This window comes from Paramisgurnus dabryanus, chromosome 12 (assembly GCF_030506205.2).
Source record: "Paramisgurnus dabryanus chromosome 12, PD_genome_1.1, whole genome shotgun sequence".
Taxonomy (NCBI): Eukaryota; Metazoa; Chordata; class Actinopteri; order Cypriniformes; family Cobitidae; genus Paramisgurnus; species Paramisgurnus dabryanus.
Window position 1 is genome coordinate 2963416 of NC_133348.1, and position 26479 is coordinate 2989894.

General features: G+C 36.5%; 1 protein-coding gene across 1 annotated transcript; it reads left to right on the forward strand.

The window, feature by feature from the left end:
* Positions 1-1267: 1267 nt before the first annotated feature.
* stum (stum, mechanosensory transduction mediator homolog) lies at positions 1268-21968 on the forward strand. The gene is made up of 2 exons (XM_073811487.1): positions 1268-1550; positions 21694-21968. Exons 1-2 carry the CDS (start codon positions 1382-1384, stop codon positions 21966-21968), a joined length of 444 nt encoding a protein of 147 aa, XP_073667588.1. The 5' UTR covers positions 1268-1381.
* The last annotated feature ends 4511 nt before the right edge of the window (positions 21969-26479 follow it).

Sequence of the window (26479 nt, forward strand, 5' to 3'; positions counted from 1 at the left end):
GAGGTCACCTTAACGACTCTTTCCAGAGAAATATCCAGCGGCTAGTCACTATTAGTTAAGGGACCTAAGAAAAGAGCAGCTTAACCTCACCGGGGAAAAAGTGCATAAGTATCGAAAGACGGTAAGATGATTTAATTAAGACACCATGTGTGTACTTAAATGTCAAATCAGCCTGAGCTAAAATGTATTTGTTGTCGTTTAGTTGCTTTTTCCATCCCAAGATCAAAAGTGGACAGTACACTTATATTCACAAAAAAGGTTAAATTACTGTAACTCCTAACATACAGCTGTGTTGTCATGACCACCTTAACATAATTGAAGCACAAAAATAAAGCACATTAAAATGAATTTAAAGTCAAATAAAAACAGTGCCCCCTTTTTTGAGAAGCTAATTATCTCTGTAGATTTGGAGATAAACATTTTAAACATTAATGTAATAACTAGATCCTGCGTGTGGTTTTTTTAGGCAATGATTCACTAATGGTGGACCAAATTCTTACCAGTACTTTAATATTTCTGGTTAACTACACCTCTGATTTATTGTCTCATGTTTTTCTCATCACTGTCATATTGGTCTCATATTGGTTAGATGTCTCACCACTGTTAAAACTGCCATGTCGATGGGAAGGTTGTGTTGTGCTTGTGTATGATTGAGTGACAATAAAATGGATTTGATTTGGGTTTTGATGTTGTCAGTAAATAGAAATACATTTTGGCTTTAAATACGGTGCACCCTTTATAGTGGTAATATAAAATAATGTTAAGCATACAATTTACTCAAATAAATTGCTTTCTGCCACGTGGCTGGGAAATGGTGATTGTGTTCGGATGACAGCTGTTGACACAACAGATCCAGATGGTTTTGATTGGATGTCCGGCTCATTGTGACTGCACTGGCATTGAATGGCCTTTCACAACATGTGCTACATATCAGCTGGATAAAAACCTGTTATGCTATATACACAGATGGGACCATTATTTCACTCCTTTGTACAAAAGGTCAGATTTCCATGCTTTTAGTGATGCTCTTTGCACACAATAAAAATACAATCCAACTTTGTTATCAACCAAGATTGGATTTTCTCTTCAACCACATCAGAAATACAAAACAGACACTATACAACACAATTGTTAAAACCAAGAAAACTAAATCATTTTGGGATAAAATGAATCTTACATTTTAATAAACTATCCCTTTAATAGTTCTACCCCACTGACACCACTATAAATACATTGTGTAATATAGTGTAGTAAAGTGTGACGCCTCTACCGATCACTGCGCGCACTTCAACATCTTCATCGCGCCCGGAGCTGCGCCTGATAGTGACCACTATACACCATACGGATTTTAAGGTTTGCTCTTAGTTAACTACTTTTGAAAATGGACCAGAAGGACGCAGAAATGAATGATAAAGGAGTTTCATCTTCTACCAGTGGAGTTGTCATTCAAGTCAGGGAGAAGAAAGGACCTTTACGCGCAGCCATTCCCTATATGCCATTTCCAGTAGCTGTCATCTGCTTGTTTCTCAACACGTTTGTGCCCGGACTGGGTGAGTTGATCATTTCTAACCAAATGCAATGGACTTTATGCAAAAATTAAGTTTAGATCTGTATTGTTTACGCATTAGGTGTTACAGTAGCCTTTATATTGTGAGTCAGTATAAACGCATTTCATAAGCAAGTTCAACGTGCAACAAGCACAAAGTCAACAGTTTGGTAGTAAAGTACTAGTTTATGTAGCAAAATGTTACTTTGCATTTTATATACTTTATATATGTTGCATTGTATTGTATTGTTTATACTTCGCAACGATCGGGGGCGCGGTGGAAATGTCCAGTCACGCGACTTTGCACAAAGCATTTTATTTAGTCGTGCACTTATTCATGTGTCCACTTATGGATAATGCACAATTATTTTGCAAATATCGAGCGCAAAATCTATTCTGGATCAGCTCAAGTTTCTTGGAGACATTAGGGTCCGATTCTGTATACACTGTTTTAGCTAAGGTGAGATCCTACGTTTATAGATATATAAACATTGTAAATAATTGCATGCACTTCATTGCCCTGATTGATAACTTGACCTTTTTGGTGATCTATTCATTCAAGCCCACAATTTTCATTTCTACCCAATTTTCAATCATTTCAGTTTGACCTGTGATTCTTGGGTCTTTACTGTATGTGTTATCTTGCCTCCATCTCCTTTCATCCTTAAACAAAGCACTCCTCTCTTCTTTATTGTCAATAGACTGAGGATAATGGAGGTTTCCAAAGACCAAATGGATCATCTTATTTCCTTCTATCGATGCTGCATCCACTGCATTACAAGCATTAAATCGAATGACTGTACTCTTTGTACTTATGCAATTCAATAGTAGTCAGACAGAGTATACCTTACGTTTAAAAAGCCTGAGGAGTTATGGCCTCAGCAAATATGTAAGCCTTTGAAACATGAAACGGTAAAAAAAAAATCTTCCTATATGTTCTTTGTTTTTAACAATCAAAGCTTTTTAATACCAGGAATGCTGCTGAAACATAAACTTTATACTTTTAATCTGAGCACTTATACTGTTATTCAGGGTATAAGCTGAAGTGATGCATCGTGGATCTCTTGTCTTTATGGATCACCATAATATATCAGATTAACTTCTCTCTTTTTAGATCCGCACCCTGGGGTGTTTGGGTGCTTTGTTAGGGTGAAATTTATTTGTTTAAGGTGTGAGAAATACACAGCACCTCTATGGTTTATGTGTCTGGGACAGTGGCAAAGCTCAGGGTCCAGGCACTGACAGATGTGGTTTGATTTAATATGGTAATAAAAACACCAACTGTCAACCTTGTTACCGTCTGCTCGGCCACTTGTGGCCCTCTCGTGTTTGTCAATATTGGTTTCATCCATCAGGATACCCCCACTGGAACCGTGCTTCATGTCATCTAATCTTGTAGTCCACATTTTCATCGGCCCTCATCAAATTTCGGGCCGTCCCTCTGGACTCTAGAGGACATGGAGTACATGTGGTGAACGTGTGTGCGCTTTACATCTTGTGAAAGTGATCCATGAGTCTTGCTTGGATTTAGTATGAATCAGTGCATGCTATTTGATACGATTTATTGGAGTATTCACATTGCCTTAGATATTATTTTCTCCTAATATTACTCACAAATGCAAAATTCTTAACACACAGTATAGAGAGATGGAATTGAATAACAGTTCGGATTGTTTTGTCCCGTATATCTTCAGATTAAGATTGTAGTCTTTTGGATCTTGACAAATCCGGGCACATTTTCCTGCAACTAGTGACGCATATGGGAGGAAAAAATAAAAGAAATAAGCAAGTCACCCTTTGCCCTTTATTCAACCTCTTTGCTAGGACAATAGAGATATTAAATAGATTTCCCATTTCATTATTGTTCTGTATGATTGCCCTTGAGGGCTGTACTGTGCCCGTCTCTTATCATCTCTCCAGATGGGAATGGTTTACAAAGCTCCCGTCTGCTGCACATTTGTTCAAACATAAACTAGAACAGAATATTATGACAAGATAGTCCATGTTTAGACGGTGAAGATACGAAGGAAAATGCCAAGAGCCAAATGGGGCTCATGTGAGTACATACTGCATTCATGTTGTCAGAGACCATTACAACACTACTTAGTGTATCGTGCCTGACAAGCTGCTCCTCGTGTTTAATTACAGATAGTTGGCTGGGCATGCATTAGGCCAGATGAGGTTAGATTTAGATTTATGCTCATTTGCATGTGCATTAAAAAAGGTCATGTTGGTGGATTCAAGGCCAAAAAAAATATGATCTCATTGGGAATTTGTACATTTTTGCACGGTTTTGCTTTCACCCTGTGCCATTGAGTTTGGGCAAGGTTTGGCATCATGGATTTTTTTCTTGAATGTACATTGGTTGTGCACTCCTAATTGCAGTGCATTATAGGGTTAAATAAGTGCACTGGATAATGTCCACTATATTTTCGGACATCACTACAAAATGGCTGTCCTCTCAACATAAGGAGCTATTTCGGACGTTAGGTTAACACACAGCTTATGAAGTGAGCATTCAGTGCTGAAGGTAGATTAATGTTTTTTTTCACATTGCCAATAATAAATTCATTGACAAAACATTTTGACAGTTGTATTCACAGTTTAATTGTAGTCTTGCATGTTTATTTGCATAATTTATTCAAGCATACTTCAAGACTTTGGCTGTCTGAAATCACCCCTTATACCCTCATTAAAGGTGCAATTTGTAAGATATTTGCAGTAAAATATCCAAAAATCACTAGTCCGGTGTTATATATTGTTAGTAATCAGCTGGACAAAATATTTATAATGTTTTCAACTACTTGTAAATTATGAGAAAATTGCTGCCCTAAACAGTGACACGGGGTCACTGTAAATGATGGTAATATCTACGTTACCCTTTGTTACCGCCTTCACTGACGTAAAAACCACATGACAACAGTGTCGTGGACAAATGCGGAAGTAATATCGTCTGTCGGGCCACTCGCTTTTTGATGGTAAGTTTGTTCAACTGAACACTTAATTCTGTGCTGTGTTAACAAACCATTGTATTGGAATAATATTGTAACATCTATGACTAACAATTGCGTTTTGAACATTACATGAAAGCTTACATAATGAAAAAAAAACGATGTCATCAAACACAACATTTATAAAAACTTTACTTTACCTCATGTGTAACATGATTTCTCGTCCCGTCTGATTGATGGCCATCAGCGTTTGAGTTAAAGACAACAAATTCCATCAGTCCACGCTGCTTCAGACGTCATTAATCTACGTCATTGTTATTGATTTGATCTGGCGCCCTCTAGCGGCGCGGATCATAGAAATTGCATCTTTAACTTTTCCTATTTTATCACTTTACTTATATAGTCCACTTGAAAGAGTAAATAAAAGCGAGTGAGGGAATTCTGAAACAAAGGAGCTGTTTGGTTGTAATGTACACTTGTTATTGCGGTGCATCATGGGATTGAACGAGGGCACTAAACATTGTACACATCACAAGGGTATTTTGGGAGCCCGTTGTGTCTACATTGATATCCAATAATACACCCTGTTCCAGAAGTGTGTATTTTGTCCAGACTCAATGAGATGGAATTTCATCTGAAGATTTTCTCAAGGTCTAAAAGTGGAAAATAGTTGACTGTTTATCTTGACCCTGAATGCAATTTGTAAGGCATTTCACATGGAGAATCAACTAAAGCCTGTACTAGTGATCTTTATAGGTTGCATATTTTATTCAGTTAATACATGCAGGGGATGACAATAAGGTACTTTTCACTGTTCTAAAAACGTGTTGATGTCTTCTTTGTTCTATAAAGTCCCTCCTGCAGAAATACATCATAACAAGTTCTGATGTGTAGTTGGTACAGTTTGCTGCGATTCGACGACAGCAGCTTAGCACACGTTGTCTGGAAAGGTCACGCCAGATTGAGGAAGCCATCCTCAGCAAAGGCCAAACAAAAGGAGAGTTGACTTTGGGATAAAAATAACAGTGTCTCTATGGCATGGCGACAAAAACACTCTACTCTTCCTCTTCTCCGTGGAAGCACAAGGTCACACCCCTTTCTTGGCATATTCCATGATAGTTGTCATATACCTGGGAAGTAAAGGGCCGTAGTCCAAACTAGCAATTCTCTGTAGTCCTTGAAAAGTGAATTTTGTTAAAGAAAATTTATGGCTTGGCATAGAACTTTGAGTTTATCATTTTGCAGGTATTATTTATGCTCTAACAGCAACATTACACACTAACTAAAGTAAAAAAAAATGGGATCATGAAAAACGGCACCTTTAAATTAGTGGTGTTAATCAGAAAGTTCATTAAGATTTGCACAATTTGTACAAATGCAACCAAAATATTTAATTAAACTCTTTGAAAATGGCACAATCTCTTTTTCAATTGGAACATACAACAAAAAACTAACAAAAATAATCTTTTTTAAAGGTGCAGTGTGTAAATTTTAGCTGCATCTAGTGGTAAGGTTGTGAATTACAACCAATGGCTCAGTCCACTGCTCACCCCTTGCTTTTGAAACGCATAAAAACATCATCTTCAGAGACAACTTAGTAAAAAAGTTTGTCCGTTAATGGCTTCTGTAAACATGGTGGCACAAAATGGCGACTTCCATGTAAGGGGACCCTCAGTATGTAGATAAAAACATCTTATTCTAAGGTAATTAAAACATAACTGTTCATTATGAAAGGTCTTTATACACAACTGATAATATAGTTTTTTTGTATATTATTTAGCATTTCTGTCAAGAGATCCTTCTAAAAATGACACACTGCACCTTTAAATGAAGAAAAATGAATAATGAGGGCAAAATGTCAGAATTTTCATTCTATCTATATTTTTTCTCTGCTAGACTCTTAAATAAACTCTTAAAATATGGATATTTTTCTTCAAAAAAAAAAAAAAAAAAATTTAGCAAAAAGCTGAAATTATTGCATTTTTGTGAAGGAATTTTGTTAGAGATCTTTCAGTATTTTGTGCCAAAATGTGCAATAATAACAATCAATGAGGTAGTTTTAGAAAAAAATATTAAATTGAAAAATAAATAAATATGAAAAAATAAAACTGTTAAACTTAAGAATTTGATCTGTCACACAACAAAAGATCTAACAGTCAAGCAAGTGCTGCAGTGGTCTCTTTTGAGAGATTTTTCTTTGAAAAATAAATATAAACATGTCAGAACAGAGGACACTGCATTTTGCATGGACAATATCATCTGCCGTGCTGAACACACGCTCGTCTTCTGTCTCTTTCGCTGTGTTTTCGCTGCTACAACCGCTTTGTTGCTGCATTGCATTTACTTACCAACGCTAACAAATAAAAATAAACAAAAATGCATGCTTTGGCGGAAATGCGCAGATGGACGTTATGTTATGGAATTAGGATGTAGAGAATGTCAAAATTAAGGTACCTCAATCTATTTTTTTTCCAGATTGAATGCATCGGATCGTTAGAAATAAAATTGATGTATTGATCCATATCGATGTATTGTTACACCCCTACTTTAAATCACTAAAAATATATATATGTGAAGCTTTGCATTAGCAGAAGATCTGAAATGGAAGGAAATAGTATAGTTTACTGTATACTTTAAGCCAAGATTCAGGGGGGTATCATAAAAAAAAGATTGTTTATGTGCCAAGACAAAGTTTACATATTAAAATGCTATGATGTTAACATTTAGTGGTCAGAAGATCCTAAAAATGTCTTCAGTGTTTAAATCTGGCATTTCAGATCTGGATCACGGTTGCTCGATAAAAATTGCTCATGTGTCAGATTTGAAATGACTGATGTAATTCTCGGGGATCAAGTCAAAAGATTCATGTGGATGCTATATCCCAACACTCTTTGAACTGTACCCATGGCACAAACCCCGGTGCTCTTCTAGTTTCCATGACAGCAGATGCTTGCAGAAGACTGCTTGCCTATCTCAGAGATAGAAAGTAGATAAGCCCGTCTGTGAATTCATTCCAAGGCAAAGCAGAGAACTTAAAATGGCAATAAAAGAGTACAGTGTGATGTTTTAGACCACATTAAATTAAGCCTGGAATTCATTTTTAATTCCATTAATATGTTTGAAAAGCTTCTCTGTAGTCTTCTATAAAGCAACCAAAATACTGAACAAAGACAGAAACCTTCTGACTGTCAGGTAAGGCCTCGTGTTTAACCTTCAACGTGTTTTTACAACTCTCTTGTGGATGCAACTAAAAATAGACTGAATAAATCACAGCAAGAAAACAGTGTTGTAATCTGATATTTTTTACATTCTCATTTCTTGACATAGTGATCCTGCCTGTGAAGTCCAAACTAAAGTCTCATAATCTAATGATGAAAAGCATTAAAGTTTAATTTCACTTATTGATTTCAATCTTTAACATGACCTTAGCAATCGGCTTACAAATATACGAGATATCAAGGTTATTTTTCACCGAATGTTCGCAATATGTAGGACAATTTTGTGTTAAAAACAGTAAAATCACTAAAAAAATTATTTAAGGGGTGTTTCTAGAGACTGGGTTACTCTTAGTACTTTGTCATGCAAAACTAAAAACATACTCCTGAAAAAAATATTCTTTACAGGACTACAGTATTTTTCGAGTCTAAGTTAAACAAGCTCATTTGCAACTGACATTTTTCCACATTAGGACAGACAGTATACAATGTACATGGATAGTAAATTAATGCAGCAAATGCAAAACCCTCTAAGTGCATTTGATGTGTTTTTTGTAAATATTATTATCTCATTCTTGATGGAGGTGGCATTTAGAGGCTTTTGCATCTGAGCTCCTTAATGTTTTTATACTAGTTAACACTGAAAGGAAAAAATGGTGTGTGCTGTGCGCACGAGCATCACTGAGCATTTCAGCTATTTGCAACATCAAAAAGACAATGACACTGCGCCAGGTCTCCATGCTCACAAAATAAGAATGAGATATCATCAACCAGAGACTAATATCGTTCTTGTCCAATTATTTTATTATGACTGCACTATGGCAATAAACAGAGACGGCCAATAACATATTACAATAATGGATTTGCTTCACATAGTATTTGTAATGTCTATTTAGCAATAGGCAGTGATTTTCACTAAAACCCTAAAGACAATGGGTCTCATTGACTAATAATTGCATACGTTTTTGTATTTATACGCACGCTTGAACTTCTCACAAAAACTTTCTGCCTAATTCACAACAAGTGTGTACGCACATGAGTTTGTTTTTATACTTTTTGTAGCGTTCTACATGTGCGGCCGCGTGCACAAGGTTGGTAATTTGCATAAAACACGCCCAAACAAGCTCCATATAAGGGCTTTCCGCAGCGCATGTCCACATACAATTTTAGAGCAGTTTGTCATAGATGCGAAAGAGCTCGAAAAGAAATCTATGATCATATTTATAATCAGTAACGTTTTGTTTTGAATATTTTATTTGGGAGGTTTTGCTGAAAGAAACCAATGCTGTCAACCGACCGGAGTAACATTAAAGAAGTATTGGATGCGTTAACAAATATGACATTTAATTGAGTGGTTCTCAAACTTTTTCAGTGTGTGTACGGCACATTCCTATGCGGCCCCCCAAAGACGATTTATGACAAATTTGTTCTAAAACGTAACATTTTAATTAGACAAAACATATTAAAGTATACAAAGTAGTGCTAAATTCATGTTAAATTAATGTATTTTAAACTTGGGCCCCCTGGCACCATCTCGCTGCCTCCAGTTGCAGAACCACTGATTTAATTAATATGACAGAAATGCCCATCTGTATCTAAAGTAAAACAGGAGATCAAGTGATTGACGTTTGGACTTCTCATTACATTTACTTGACGTTTACATTAGGCATTAAACAAACGCTTTTATATAGAGATTTAAAAAAGTGAGGAAGGAAAGCATGGCGATTTGTCATTACGTGCATCTTCTTTATTTGTAGAAAAAATAAGTAGACTATAATAATGTATAATATAATTAGGGCTGTCACGGTTATTAAATTTGTCTGACGGTTAATTGTCTAATAAATGGTGATGATTATGATGATTTATTTCCTGTTTTAGGACTTTGACGATTATGAGGATTAATTGTCTGTTTAATGATTTGACATTTTTTGTTTGTTCATGAAATAATTTTCACACAAATATATCTTTCAAAAACTGAAAATTTGTCATAAGAAATAAACACAATAAAGTGTCTGAAAATAAATATGAAACATAACTAAAAATAAAAATGCAAACAAAATAAACGGACTAAACCAGAACAGGCCTTCAATAGCAGTCAATCTGATAGGAGACATCTAATACAGTCTCTTATGCAGGCGCTGCAGCTCCCTCTTGTATTTTTAAAGAGATGTGCAATCATTGATCTGAAATCATCGCAATGAGGTCAAACAATCATGATAAGACGAAAATTTACTCAGTGACAGCCCTAAATATAATGTATATAATAATAATAATAATAATAAGAAAATATAGATCATGTATAATAATAATACAAAAAATATTATAATATAAAATATAATCATGTAAATGAAGAGTTTTGTTGCAAAACGAGATAACTCCGCTTTTTTATTTTTCAGAAATCTCGTTTTTTGGTTGTGCATTCCAATTAATATCAATTCAACTGCAGTTGGATTGTTTTGATTTAAACCTTCATAACTTAAAAAATACAGCTAAGTAGCACCATAAAACAAAATACTAACATGATAACATTATAATAAACATGTCTTGACAAAAATGTTAAAAACGGATTTATCTAGTTTTTCAACGAAACTCTTCGAATATAATATATCAACATTATTACAAACATTATAATTATAGCCCAGTATTTGATAATAGCATACGAGTGGTTTTGGTTTTTCTTGAATTGTTGCATACATTTAGAAGAAATTTTGATACGAAAGTTTCTGTTGAATAACGAATTGTTCGTGAAAACAAACGTACGCACATATCACACACAAATGTGTGCTTAAGCATGCTTAATGAATGAGACCCATTGTGAGCAAATCTCAGATTGTTGCATTTGGCTATAAAGCAATGAAGTTGAACTTTTGAGGAACTGAAATGGTTTAACTTAATTTTTAAGAAAAGTAACATAAAAATATATGTTGATTTGATAAAAATGTTGTGTATTTTTTACAGTGTGATCATTTTTTATATTATTAACTCTTTCCCCGCCATAGACCAGTTGTCTCAATTAAGAGAAAACATTTGCATAAAAACGGTTACCTGATTAATTTTATGTTAATCTGCAATACTGCGATTATATTACCCAATTTATGAAAAACTGAAGCCAAAACGTTATTTATTAATTTTAAACTCTGGATATGTTTTGATAATTGTTCTGAATGTGATCTCTAACAAAATTACTTAACAAAAATGCAATTATTTCAGCTTTTTGCTAAAAAAAATATTTTTAAAGAAAAATGCCCAGTTTATAAGCAGAGTAAAAATGTAGATAGGATGAAACGTTTTTTCCGGTTTTGTTTGTTTATTTATTTGTTTGTTTGAAAACAGAGGGTCTGTTCTTTAATTTGATGTATTTGTTGATGTTTTTAGAAGAAAATTTTCCTGGAAGGCATTTTGTGAAACTTTTGTGAAAACCACGAAAAATGTTGGCGGGCAACTTTTCAAAAAAAGGCTAGCGGGGAATAAGTTAATGCTTATTTTTATATTACAGCATTTCATAACATAATCTTGCTTTTTATCAGTTTAGCTAAAGCCTCAAGTTTCTCTTTAAAAATCTCTTTAAAAGTGTTAAGAAACGTTTATGCCTTTGGCAGACACATTTTATCCAATGCGACTTACAGTGTATTACACTGTATACATTTTTATCAGAATGTGTGTTTACTGGGTTCAAACCCATGACCTTTTGCACTGCTACCCCAATGTTCTGCATTGAGTCACACAGGAATGCTTTAAAAATCAGTCTTTTAAAGTGCGTTAAACAGCGTTTTTTAACAACTCGAATCGCTGAGGAAGAGATGTGTGATGAGTAATCGGCTGGGAACTGGGATGGCTGTAGGCATCAGACTCACTATGTCATGTCTTTTCACAAGCTGTCTTGGCTCTCAACCTTCAGCTATTATAAATAGAGGCCACTGAGTTGTTGTTGAATTTTCAATTTCCGATATCTCGCTGAATGTTTTCCGGGCCTACCTTCATGGTAATCCTTCATCTCTCTGTCGATGTGTCTGTTATACATCAAGCTCTTTGGCCCAGTTTTGTTTCTGCCTGTGGATGAAATGCAAGATGACGCAATCTTACCAGAAACGGTTTTATAGGTTAGATCATTAAACATAGGGGTCTCAAAGAGTTTGGAGTGGTGGCCAATGAATGCATGTGGGGATAAAAACTTCAGTATTATCCAGTAGTTTTATGCTTGGTGACTTCCAAACTCAATCCATTGTGTAATCAACAGGAGAGGCGGCTTGTGAATGATTTCCTGAAAAATGTTTATTGAATGGTGCATCTACAAACTCCGTCGAGGCTCTCGCTCAGCCTGGTGGGCAGATAAGTGATTTTCCATTCCACGCAGGAACACCGAGGGTCATCGCAACTATTTTTATCAAATGCGTTTATGTAACAGATGTGTTTAAAACAACCCGCACTTTAAAAACCCGCATTCGCACCTGAGACTCTTCAGACAGATTTCACACCCCCTGTTCTCCTCCTCCTAGCAACATTCGTCTTACTCAGAAGAAAGGGAACCAAGCAGCATAATTAACCTCCTACACTGACAGCACGGCACATGTGAGAGAGAGTAAAGAAAATTATAGTCATTACGAGTCTAATGTGCAGGGGCCGGGGCTCCTCTGACGCTTAACCAGCGTGGCTCTAGTTACAGTTTTTTTCGATTGCTAAACGACAGTGGGCACAACTGGAGCTATATGTGCAAAACTCTAACTACAGTCTGCACTACCAAAAGTCACATGAGCACAACTCTTAACATATGGCTCAAAACAGCTCCGTGCAGCCAAACACTAAACACAACCTTCACTGAGATAACACACACTGTCACTCACAACACACTGAGAGGAAAAACACTAACATCAAACACCAATACACAAAATACAAACTTTATATCTTTACAGTTTTAACAATTTCAGTGATGTCACACCAAGTAATGTTTTCTTTAAAGAATGATTTATTTATTGATTTATCACATTATTTTTTCTAGAACATCATAATTTTTTAAGGTAAATGAAAATTAGCAGTTTGCTTCAGTAGTCTGTAGTAATTTACGGAATTACAGTAATGAGAAAAAAAGGTAGAAACTTAAAGTACATGAAAGGTAATATTACTGTATATATAAATGAAATTGGAATTTATATTTATATGAAATTGCAGTCAGCAGTGTTTGAAAGGCACAAGGCTGAAATCAATTGTGTTTTGAATGTGTGGTTCACAGTTTTGACAGCAGTGTGTTAGCATTTGAACAAAGTGCTGTAAATCCACAGTGTTGTGCAGGTTGTGGTTAAAGTCATGGGATAAGTGTGTAAAGTTTTGAAAACTGTGTTCAAGCAATAAAAAAACAAACTAGAGTTTGGTCCACTGCTGTGCAGACTGTAGTTAGAGTTTTGCACATGTGACTTCAGTTGTGCCCACTGGCGTTTAGCAATCGAAAAAAAACTGTAATAAGAGAATAAGCTTCAGTGTGAATGTGAACGTCTCTCTTGCTCTCTGTTATGTTAGGGCTGTGGTGCTGTTTACATGACATGTGCCATATGTAAGCAGACAGTAGTCTGTCTGGGTATCTGATGCTCAATGCAGTTTGACAGGAGGGAGATTGTGATGTTTATATGCAGAGTGTGTGTGTGCGCGCACGTGTGTGTGTGTGTGTGTGTGTGTGTGTGTGTGTGTGTGTGTGTGTGTGTGTGTGTGTGTGTGTGTGTGTGTGTGTGTGTGTGTGTGTGTGTGTGTGTGTGTGTGTGTGTGTGTGTGTGTGTGTGTGTGTGTGTGTGATGAAATAATGAAATAACATTTATTTTGGTTAAATATTGCAATTGTACTGTAAACAAATGTCTAGAACTTCATATCAACGATACAGGAGGTAGCACTGGGCAAATTCATCAGGTGAGGAACAGTTGTTGTTTTTGTTAAATACTCTTGTGCTTGTGCTGCCACCTCAAACTAAATAGCATCATTGCTTGTTGACACTGGATTTTAAAATTAAATTAGACAGATTTCCTCTGCCTGTAGCTGTCCAGGCATTAAAAGTTGCAGAACGGAAGTTTTAACTCTTTCCCCGCCATTGACGAGTTATATACAAGAGGAAAAAATTGCATAAAAAACCGTGTTTGTAGAATTTTTATGTTAATCTGCAATATCGCGATTATCCACTGAAGCCAAAATGTTATTTACTCATCTTAAACTCTATATGTTTTTTATCATCGTTATGAATCTGAACTCTAACAAAATTCCTTCACAAAAATGCAATTATTTTAGCTTTTTGCAAAAAAAAAAAAAATATTTTTAGAGAAAAATACCCAGATTTAAATTTTTAAGTTTAAAATTAAATTAAAAATTTAAGTTTTGTTAGTTTGTTTATTGTTTGTTTGAAAACAGAGGGTCTGTTCTTTTATTTGATATATTTGTATGTTTATATATTTTTACAAGAAATATTCCTGGAAGGCATTTTGTGAAACTTTTGTAAAAATCACAAAAAATGCTGGCGGGCAACTTTGCAAAAAATGGCGGGCAGGGAATGAGTTAAGCATCCTGCTTACATGGACACGCAAAGCCCATACGGCAAAAAAAATTGTATACAAAAATTTATTTTTCACCAATAAATTTTTTTGGCCATTTTTCGCAGATTTTGAAAAATATTTTAAAAATAAATATATTTTAAAGCATTTATATTTACATTGCATTGGAAGAAAAACTTGTACACATTACAGGTTTGAAAAGATTAAAATTTAATTTACTTTTAACTGCAAAAATATACCTATATACATTTTATTCATAATTATACATTTTATACTTATACATTTAATAAAAAAGTTTTTATTTTGGCCAGGAAAAAATATTTTTTCCATGGGTTGTAAAAATAGAAATGTATATTTGTTGCCCCTGCAATACATTTTTAAAATATATGTTAATATAAGAAGGTAAAACTAAACATTTTCAAATTCAAAAATATATTTAATTAAGCTTTACTTTCTACAAAGCATATATTTAAAATATTTTTTTGCCATAAGGGAGGATGGTAAACATCCTCACCCCCTGCTGGTAAATGCTGTAATTACACCTTGCATTATAGACCCTTTTGCAGCCCACGTGATCAAATAGCCTGCGCGCATTTTGGCAACGGATGTGTTGTTGTTCGCAAGTGGTTCTAACGTGTTAACAACTCAGAAAGTTTATTAAAATGGTTTCCCATCATCAAAACATCTGGTTGTTGCATTTGATTGCACTAATTTAATATACATATATACATATATATGTATCTGGCCACTTTATATTTGGCCATCTGCTAACGTCTTTTATACACTCCACTATAGTACACGGATCTGGTAGCTGTGTTGAAAAAGTTGATAGTCAACTTTTTAAAATAACTTTCTCTGTGTAAAAAGTTCTTGTGTACAAACAGTAAAAGGGTCTATGCAGGCAATATCAAGTTTTTCCATGTCAAAATCATTGGATTTTATACATTTTTATGTAAGGAGTTCTTATACGCAAATGTTCACGTAGTGATTGTCTGTCAGAGTTTCCATAAAGCACAAATATCTGCATTATTTCCATTCAGATTAATGCTAATGTTAACAGAGAGCTTCCTATTTCTGTATTCGATTAAATCCTTGATGCCTGTTGTAAGCTACAGCTGCTTTTCAGGCTACGAGGTTGTATTGTTTGCATAAGAGCAATGGGAATAAGATACGGTGAAACGGGTATTAATGTTTTATTTCCATTCTGTTCGAAATTCACTTTTTAAAGATAAACATGGGGTCTTACTCTCAGGTCCCCTCCAAATAATACCGGCTCACACTGTGTCAACAAAAGAACAGAGCATATCCAGAGCTTTAAAGGCTGTTGTTTCAACCACCGTAAATATCTATTATTTAAAGGAGATTTACAACTTTTGTTGGCTATGATAAATGATTTAACCGCTATCTTCTCTATTAGACATCCACTATTCTGACAGCAGTAATGAGATGCTAAATTATGCCTGGCAGCACACCAGTATCCATACAGACAGACACAGTACCGCCTGCTCTTTCACTGTAAATCATACGTATCTGTCTTACAAATATAGAAAGTTATTTATAACCCAATTGCCCTGGTTTGAAGATGATTGAGAAAACCAGTGTCGTGTAGTATTTATGATGTTTATTAATGGAGATTTAGAAATAGACAATAAAGAAATTAAAACTGCCGGGTTTGATGTACAATAGATGTAAATTTTATTTTCTCTCTGCATTATTTGCATATTTAGGTGATCTTAAAATCATTTGGAAATGCATTAGTGCCCTAGAGCATCAAACACTGTCCATGTGTTCTGCATACTTCACGTATTGAAAGGCGGTTTATGCAGGGAAAAAAACATTGGAACCTTTTTAAAAAACCACAAGTATCTTTACAATAGTACAGCATGGGGCACTTTGGGGACAGGGTTTGGATTAAGTCACGACTGAGCCTTAGTTATATTAGGAAATTTAAGTGTTTTTTACAAACATCTCTTACAAAAAACATAGTGTTCATCTTGACTCTAAACAACTGCACTGATGCATGTTAACTGTGCGTTCACACCAGACGCGGAAGAGGCGGCAATCGTGACTGATTTACATTAAGTTAATGCGAAGACACGCGAATGGCGCTGTGTGAATGGCGCGAAAAGACGCGCGGATTGAGTGTTGCCACGGGAAACGCACAAGTTAAAAAAATCTGAACTTTGGCAGAAATTTGCGCCCTGTTAACCAATCAGGAGCTTGCTCAAGTAGTGACGTGATTACAGAAAGCGAGCGGCGTCAAAGAAGCCCCTCCCATGACTTGAATTTCCGCGTGAATGTCTCGAATGATTAGAATTTCACGCACGAATGGAGCGAGTTAACTCAAAATGTTCAAGCTCCAAACTATGTGCAAATAGCGCATTTTTGCCGCCTCTACCGCATCTGGTAAAATGTAAAATAGGCTATCGTGAGTCATTAACATGTTAAGTCAATGCAAAGACATGCGAATAGTGTGATGCGAATGGTGCAATGCGAATGGTGCAATGCGAATGGCGCGAAACACGCAGATTAAGTGTTGCCGCGGGAAACCCAAGAGTTGAAAAATCTAAACTTTGCCGGATATTTGCGCCGCGCTAACCAATCAGGAGCTTGCTCTAGTAGTGACGTGATTTACATGTTAAGTCAATGCAAGGACATGCAAATGGCGCAGTGCGAATGACACGAAATGTGCGGATTGAGTATTGCCCCGGGACACGCGCAAGTTAAAAAATCTAAACTTTGCCGGATATTCGCTCCATGTTAACCAATCAGGAGCTTGCTCTAGTAGTGACGTAATTACAGGAGCGTGCGGAGTCCCAGAAGCCCCTCCCATGACGTGAATTTCCACGTGAATGTCTTAAATGACTAGAATGTCACACGCGAATGGAGCGAGTAAACTCAAAATGTTTAAGCGTCCAACTACTCACGAATAGCGCATTTTGCCGCCTCTACCACATTTCGTATGAACGCACAGTTAAATAGGCTAACTGTGCGTTCACACCAGACGCAGAGGAGGTGGCAATCACAAGTGATTTACATGTTAAGTCAATGCAAGGACACGCGAATGGCGTGGTGCAAATGGCGTGGTGCGAATGGCACGAAATGTGCGGATTGAGTGTTGCCGCGGGAAATGCGCAAGTTAAAAAATCTGGGGCCGTATTCACAAAGCATTTTATCTTATCACTAGGCTACTCCTAAATCGCACTAAAAGATTTTAGCTAGGAGTTTTCTCTTAAAAGTTATTCACAACGCCTTTTAGACCTACTTTTAGTAAGGAAAAATGATAACTCCTAAACTAAGAGTGAGTCTTCGTTGCTACGGATGACGTCAATTCTCATGCACGAGCTGCCTCGCAATGACCACGGTGATTGGTTGTTAGATGACAGGGCTGTCATGCGGAACATAACACAGACACACCAAATCATGGAATTACAATATCGAAATATGTCTGTGTCCTATACAAAATAATAATAATAGTAATGCCATCGAAATGCATATATAAAAGAAAAGTCGTGAATTAAATTAAATCAAGCCTAATACAAATGAAAACCGCCGCCAATTGCCTAATAATAAAACGACATTGCATTAACACTTGCTTGATTAATGTACATCCTATTAGCCTAAATAGACTACTTAAAGCAAGGAAATGTTGCCCATATTAAAGAAGCCTGCCTAATGTAATAAATAAATGATGGTGGAACTCGCCAAAACGAAAAAGAAAGCCCAAATGGATGCAGGATCAGTTACTGCTGCTGGCCCAGTTTGTGCTGGAAAAAAGAAACGTAATAAAAGGGAAATTCGGCACTGAGATATCAAGCAAAACTAAGCGTGAGACATGCGAGAAAGTGATGCGCGGGTCAATGTACAAAACAACTGGCACCCGACCAACGTTTTCAACTAACCCGCCCGCAACTCGGACCGCAAAAAATAAATAGTGTACCCGACCCGCTCCCTGGCCAGCATTTTTTTAAGTAGTAATTGTTTAATAGTTAATTGCCATCTTTATTTCAAACGACCCGACCGAACGCGACCCGAATGTCATAAAAAATATTTTTGGATGACTCGTGACCGCGGGTGACCGCATGCATCCGCTCATTTCGGATCAACCCGCGCATCACTGGGGAGAGGATTTGTTGCAGATCAATGCAACATTTCCGCTTATGTCGCGGACCCCGGACGAATGCGAGAGGCGGTGGTATATGCATTACAATCGCAGTAGAGGGTTGAGATTGCAGCCTTTAAACAGACTAGCATGGCAACAGGTATGCCTATAATATTAAATATTTAATATCATTATTGTTTCATGTAATTCTAAAAAACTTCCTGCTTGTCATGAATGTAATGAATTAGGCCTATGAAACAAATGTCATAAACAATATGCTTACATTAAAGTGTGCTTTTAAGTATGTGCAATGCTTTTGAGTTGGTGAAACTGTCCATGTTAAGGAGGATCAGCACCTAAGGCATTTTAAGATCTTTTGTGAATAGGTCTTAGTGAGTTAGGAGCAGTGTTCGAATTATGTCAAAGCTTATGGGGGGTCCCCTAGCTAAGCCCCACCCCCCGGCTAAGCTCCATTATAGGGTCGCTGTGATTTCACAACGTAAGATGTGATCGTCCTTGATCAACAATCATCTGATCCTGGTTTTAATCAAAGAAACCCCAAATTACCCTTAACTCAAACTCTAAAAAAAGTTTACCCCTCAAATTAGTGTGAAACACTGGCAAGGGCAGAACTTTTAAACAGAATAGGGGTGAAATAGGGTGGACTCATTCTTAAATTACATAATTTTACTATATAGTAGTGGTTAAATGGATGATTACATTGCGTTTTTTGAGTCATAGATTGAATAATTTTCGGATCAGCAAAACTGGAAATTATGAGCATATAAAAATAGAAAAGAACAAAGTTACGAATAAAGCAAGATCTAACAGTAGTATTTAGGTACATAAATAGAATCAAATGAATAATAACACTGTCTTCTTCACTGTATAAATTACATATAATTAATCTTTTTAAAGATACATAAAGATAGTTATCATGCCACCAGGTTGAAGGTTGCTGTCCCCAGCACTCACAGCAGCCCCATTCGCGTAATTCGCGTAATTTGCGGGTGGTACTGTATACGTCCCCACCGCTTTATGACCAAGTTGATTGTGCCCCAACTTCTGACCACGAAGTAATTCTTGCGTTCATAATCATAATTAGGGTCCATATTCATTTAAAACGCATGGACAACGCATGACGCGCCGCCGCCTTCTGCTATTCAAAGCGGTCGCCTGCGAACACGAGTTTTGTTTTAGACGCGTCTATTTGAGTGCACTTGCTGCACGTTTAGATTTAAAATAAACTTGAGCGCAACTTGATACCTTGATAAAAGGTAAATGTAAAAAAAGGTAAAAATCTACCGGTAAGTTATATATGTAACAATGATTAATCTATTAATAGTTATTCTTCATCTATTTCATGCAAACGCTAGGGGAAAAAATATAGGGGAAAACATATAAGTTTAATTGAATAATATTAAAATACCTTATTGTAGGGCTGCATGATTATGGCAAAATCATAACTGTTTTTAGACTATTTGCATTGAATTGGAAACGATATTTTTGGAAAATATATTAATTGCAAGGCTGCAAAGAATAGTGCACTGAGGATTTAATTATATTATTTTAATATAGTCAGTGGTGAACTAAAGTGGGCCGGTCCATGAAACTCCAGGGCTGAAAATGAGTCCCACTTCGGCCCTGCATGTTACATTTTTCCAAGGTTTAAAAAAAACACATGCAAAAGATACTTTCTACAAATAATTATTTATTTCTGAAAGATGCGTAGTTGAACGATAGGCTAAGTATTAAAGAGACTATCATTTATTATCATTTAAGCGTGATTTCTTCTGCTTTCCTAATAAAATATTTTGTGTGACTGGGTTGACCAGCCGTCAGTCTGAGTGGATAGCTTTGCCACTGTTATGAAATAATTGTTTGAGAAGATTAAAAAAAAAACCTTAAACCTAAAGATTACTAAAGATTCTTACCGCAACTGAGGTAAAAAATACTCCACACGCAGATAGAGACATTCAACTCGTCTGTCAATTCCTCCAGAAAACAGCATGAGGCGCACTTGCGAGTTTCTTTATTTCGGACAGAGGTCATTTGAATTATTTTATTGCGAAATTGGGACAAATAATGGACAGTATCGCTTTGTGACACGCAAAATGAGGATTTGAAATTTATGTAGTATTTTAATTTTAATAAAAACCAGGGGACCCCCCTAATTCATATTTTTGTGCTTTATGGGGGGTCCCTTAAGGCTTATAGGAGGTCCGGGACCCCCCCAGACCCCCTTCAATTCGAACACTGGTTAGGAGTCCTCTCGACTTCTTTTAAGCTGTCCCAGACTTAGGTGCTACTTTTAGGGCTAAAATGCTTTGTGAATTACTCTTAGTGAAAAAAATTAGGAGTCCTAAATTTAGGAGTGACACGCCCAGTATTTTTAGGAGTTGCTCCTAAATTCGCCATTTATGAGCTACTTTTAGCCTTAAAATTCTTTGTGAATATGGCCCCAGAACTTTGGCGGATATTTGCGCCATGTAAACCAATCAGGAGCTTGTTCTAGTACTGACATGATTACAGGAAGGAAGCGGAGTCGCAGAAGCCCCTCCCATGACGCAAATATCTGCGTGAATGTTTCGAATGACTAGAATTTCACTCGTGAATCAAGCAAGTTAACTCAAAATGTTCAAGCGTCCAACGTTTTTGCCGCCTCTACTGCGTCTGGTTTGAAAGCATAGTAAGTCAATCCAAGCTGTTTTCAGTTCAAACAAGCATTTTAGTCTTGGACAAGACTTAAACCCTGTCCTGAAAACCGGCCCTAAATCTACCAGAGATCTATAGACAGCAGTGTCAGAATCCTATTAAAATCACAATTTTAATATCTATTCAAGCTTTATTCATAAAGATTCATGACTTTGTCACTACTGTACTTTTTAATAATTCACATGATGAATGAGGTCATTACAGAAAGTCAGCTCTCTTTATAAAGACCTGAGATCAACTGGTAGAGCATTGCATTTGCAACCTAAATATAGGTTTGAACACCCAGGGAACACACATACAGAATTTTTTTTTATTTTAAATGCACTGTGAGTCACTTTGGATAACATATCGGCCACATTTATTAATTTGGAAAACAGGCTTAAGTCTTATTATTTAATAATCTAATATTAAATCTTTCACAGATAATATTAAAGATATCAAGGTTATATATTCACAGAATGTTCTTTACTTTATATAGGATGATTTTATGTAAAAAAAAAATGTAAATTACAAAAAATGAGGGTCATAAATCTAATATAAATGAAACCAGAACTTTTTTTATATTGCTTGTTTACAATTTTAACTGCCTGAGAGCCACATGGCCCCATGTTAACAGCATCTCACCGTGCTTTTGTGGCAGGTACATTCATCTCAGCCTTTACGGTCCTGTGCGGAGCGAGGACAGACCTTCCTGACAGACACATATGTTGCGTGTTCTGGCTAAACATCGCAGCCGCCTTCATTCAGATCCTGACTGCCATCGTCATGGTGGGCTGGATCATGAGCATATTTTGGGGAATGGACATGGTCATTCTTGCAAGTGAGTATGTCGCAAAAATATCACTAGACTACAGAGGAAGCAGCATTTTTTTCACTAATTCAATACTTTTTGTCATTGAACAAATAAGTGCATAAACACGGCTTTCACAATCAATTTCCAGTAAAATCTCGAATGCAGATTAGTCTACATTATTCAGATCTAATCTCACATCTTTCATGTTCCTCGTAATGCCATCTTTGCCTTCCAGGGCTGTAGAAATGCCAGAATCCTTTGAACAATGACTATTACAGCAGTCGGCTGGTAGGAGTGAATCGTAAGCGTTACAGTAATTGCTCCGTGTAGGCGGTCGAAGCTCACACAAATTTATTTCTGTTTTTTATTAAAACTATAGACTATATATACAATGTATATTTTCATACATTCCCTGCTGAGTTTTTGATCTGCATGTGGCTTTTTACAGATTGAGTTTATATTTCTAACCATTTTTTTTCTCTCTTATTTTGTTCATGGCGCTTTGGATCTGAAGTCTCTGAAGGTAGGTGAACTTCATATTGGATGTTGTATTAAAACTCATTATCAGATCTGCTTCAAGTAAACATCGGACATGTACACACTGCAAACACATTTGGTGTCACTCCACGTCTTAGTGCTTAATCCAGTTCAAACCAAAATATTGCAATAGTTGTTGTATTTCAGAAGCGACTCCATTTCTGTTCACCCAGATTAAACTAAATTCAGATTCACCTTGCATTTAAACTGATAATGCTCCCAAATTTTGCAGTGTGCACATGGACATATGCTAATCAAAACGATACTAAAATGCATGAGATTATCCTAAATAGCATCGTTCTGTCTCCATGGCTGTCACTCATTCCAGCCCATCATCACTTCACATGTTTCCCGTCCAATTTTCGTATTCTGATCTAAGATAATGTGCCTCCCACCACCTGCCATCTGCCAGCCTCCCATCAGTCTTCTTAAGCCACTTTTTGTCTATTAAATACCACCATAGCACTCATTAGAAGCCTTGCAAAGGCTAGACATCATACAGAGTCTGCCGAGATGCACCTGTGCCACAATCTCACAGTCACACGCTGAGCCCTTCACAAGACCTTTCTGCAGCATTTCTTTTGTGCCGTGGAAGACAGCTTATGCATGCATAAATATTTGTTGTGGTTTGCATGCAACAAATCTTAAGTTTTATTGTTTATAAAGCTGTGTTGGTTTATCTGCATTTTATGCAGTTTTAATGTGATGGATTTATTAGGTTAGTTGTAAAAAATCACTGCAAGATAAAGCTTGCATAAAGGTGTTGCCAGTGATTGTTTAGCCTGTGCTATAAAATATAAATAATATATATATAAATAAAATGACTCACCATTCCAGATCTGTCAACGGATTTGTCAAGTGAGGCTCACAGGTTTTTTATATTTTGGTTTCAAAACCTCCTAAGCTTGTATAATACTAAAAGCATTTACTATACACTGTCTGTCCCTGGGGGTTTTGTACCTTAACAGGTATACAAAACATAGTACAAGGTTGTACCCTTTGGGGTACATTAATGTTTTTTATTGATGTTTTGTACCCCTAACATTTAACTAGTAAACAATAGGTCATTAAAGAGCACCTATTATGCCCATCAGGGTTGCCAGAATGTGTCTTGGAAGCCCAAAATACCCCACAGATCATTTATTATAACATGTCAAAAATTGTCATATTTGGGTGGGAACAAAAAACACATCATTTTGTGTCTGTACTAGAGGCCTTCACGGGTCCACTTAGATCCGAAAACCCAAGGTCCGACCCAAGACCCGATCGGGTTAAGGTGTAAAAGTTTCACGTGTGCCTCAGACAGGGGTCGAGTATAATAATAGCGGCATCGGGTCTCGGGTAATTTAAAATCAATGTGTTTTTGCAGAACGGACCCGAAGACCTGAACTCTCTTGCGTGTGTGGGTCAATGTCGTTTTCAAATCTCTCCTCTGTTTACGAGAGCGCTTGCGACATTGTGTGGCTGGCGGTAGGTTAATTTTCATTGAGACAGACATGTCAGTCAATTTTAAATGTACATTTTAGCGGTTACATTGGTGTCGTCGTCAGATAACGAAGTAAAACAAGCAGCTGGGTTTCTTTCTGTCGGACTGCTGCATGCGGGGCTGCAGACTGCACACACGTAGGTGCCGTTTACATTCGGGTCCAGTTGGGTTAAAAAATTGCCACTGGTTCGGGTCGGACTCGGGTCTAATTTTCTCAGTTTTGTCTTGGGTCTTTCTTTAAAAAAATTATTTATGCACGTCGGGTTCGGGTATAAAGCTATTCGGGTTGGGTACATTTCTTTGGACCCGTGAAGACCTCTAGTCTGTAACTTTAACTCTTTCCCCGCCATTGACAAGTTGTCTTGTCATTAAGAGAAAACATTTGCATGAAAAAAATGTATGAGTTTTTATGTTAATTGGTAGCACCGCGATTATCCACTAGATGGCGCACTTACTCAATTTATTAAAAAACTCAAGTAAAAATGTCTACTTTTAAACTCTGTGTATGTTTTGATAATCGCTCTGAATCTGATCTGTAACAAAATTCCTTCACAAAAATGCAATTATTTCAGATTTTTGCTAAGAAAATACCCATATTTAAGAGTTTATAAGCAGAGAAAAAATATAGATACACTGTAAAAAAATTCCGTAGAAATTGCAGCTGGGTTGCCGGTAATTTACCGTAGATTTACATTTATGTTACTTACTGGCAAGAGTTTGTTCAAAGTTAAATGAACATTAAACATTTACAAGTCTTTGTCTTTACAGAGTAAAACTAAAAAAACAGCATCAAGCAAAACATTCTGGAAAACAAAATCTGAAGCAAAAAACAGAAAAAGGTTGATGATGATTTCTGGTTCCCAGAATGCTTTGCATGAGGCTGTAATTGTATAGTTTTATTCTGTAAAGATAAAGACTTGTTAATATTAAAAATTTATTTAACTTTGAACAAACTCTTGCCAGTAAATAACATAAATGTAAATCTACGGTAAATTACCGGCGAACCCAGCTGCAATAACATTGTAATTTCTACGGAATTTTTTTACAGTGTAGGATGAAACGTTTTTTTCCCCGTTTATTTTTTTGTTTTTGTTTTTTATTGTTTGTGTAAAAGCAGAGGGTCTGTTCTTTCATTTGATATATTTGCATGTTTATATATTCTTAGAAGAAAATTTTCCTGGAAGGCATTTTGTAAAACTTTTGTGAATATCACAAAAAAATGCTAACAGGCAACTTTTCAAAAAAGGCTGTCGGGGAATGAGTTAAATGCAAATGAGCTACTGCTCCTCACTCCCTTACAAAATACAGACAGTGAGCGCTTTAAGTTAAAATAAGTCTGATTCCTGTTAATACAGTCTGAGAAAATAGTTTCTCACTATAAGATATGGTGGACAACTCGCTAAGGGTGGAAACTAAGGTAATGCAGGACTTTGTCAATGGCCGTGGGCGGGGCTTTATCAGTGTGAAGTATTAAAACGGCATGTATAATGAGACTGGTTTGGTTTAAAGGGGATTAAACAAGGGGTGGGTGGATTCACTGCCAACACACATTTATGTCCAAACATTGGATTTTAGATGCCCTCAGTACACAATAGATTCTAATGGTGCATTCACACCAGCTGCGGTAGAGGCGGCAAAAACATGCTACTCGCGTGTAGTTGGACGCTTGAACATTTGAGTTTACTTGCTTCATTCGTGCGTGAAACTCGCTTTTTTGTAATCACGTCACTATTACAGCAAGGTCCTGATTGGTTAAAGCAACGCGGAAATCTGCCGATGTTCAGATTTTTCAACTCGCGCGTTTCAAGCGGCAACGCTCAATTCCTTATCGCGTCTTTGCATTGACTTAACATATAAATCACTCATGCTTGCAGCCTGTACCGTGTCTGGTGTGAACCCTGCATTAGGGTATAATATTGTACATAAACATTTAAATGTGTTGTATATGCATTAAAAAAAGGTACCCTCACAATAACAGTAACGGTACAGTTTTGTAGTTTCTTTCTGAAAATGTAGACGTCTTGGTATACAGATAAAACAAATCTATGCATTTACTTGGAATAACAGTGTCTATCTGTAGTAAATTATAGGATTTTAATATTAGGTCAATTAACCTTTAAAATATTTTGCAAAATAGCACAACGTTCATGGCTCATAAACTGGCTTTTAACTCTTTCCCTGCCATTGACGAGTTATCTCATGAATTAAGAAAAAACATTTGCATAAAAACGTGTTAATGATGAATTTTTATGTTAATCTGCAATACCGCGATTACTTACCCAATTTATGAAAAAACTGAAGCCAGAACGTTATTTACAAATTTTAAACTCTGTATGTTTTGATAATTGTTCTGTTCCCTTTCAGTCGGTCACTACGACGTCACGTCGTGACCGACGAATTGGGAACCGCTTCGCGGGTGACCTATCTGCTTCGAGAAACCTTTAAAACGCCAATGAACTTGGCATGCAGATAATTGCATCTGCCGGCGCCGCCCCGCCGCACAGGTATTTAATGAGCGGCAGGTGCAGTTATCAAATCAGCTTTTTAGCTTCGAAAGCTGGCAGACAAACACTGCTCACGAGAAGCTGCTCTTACCTCTCTGGATAGATC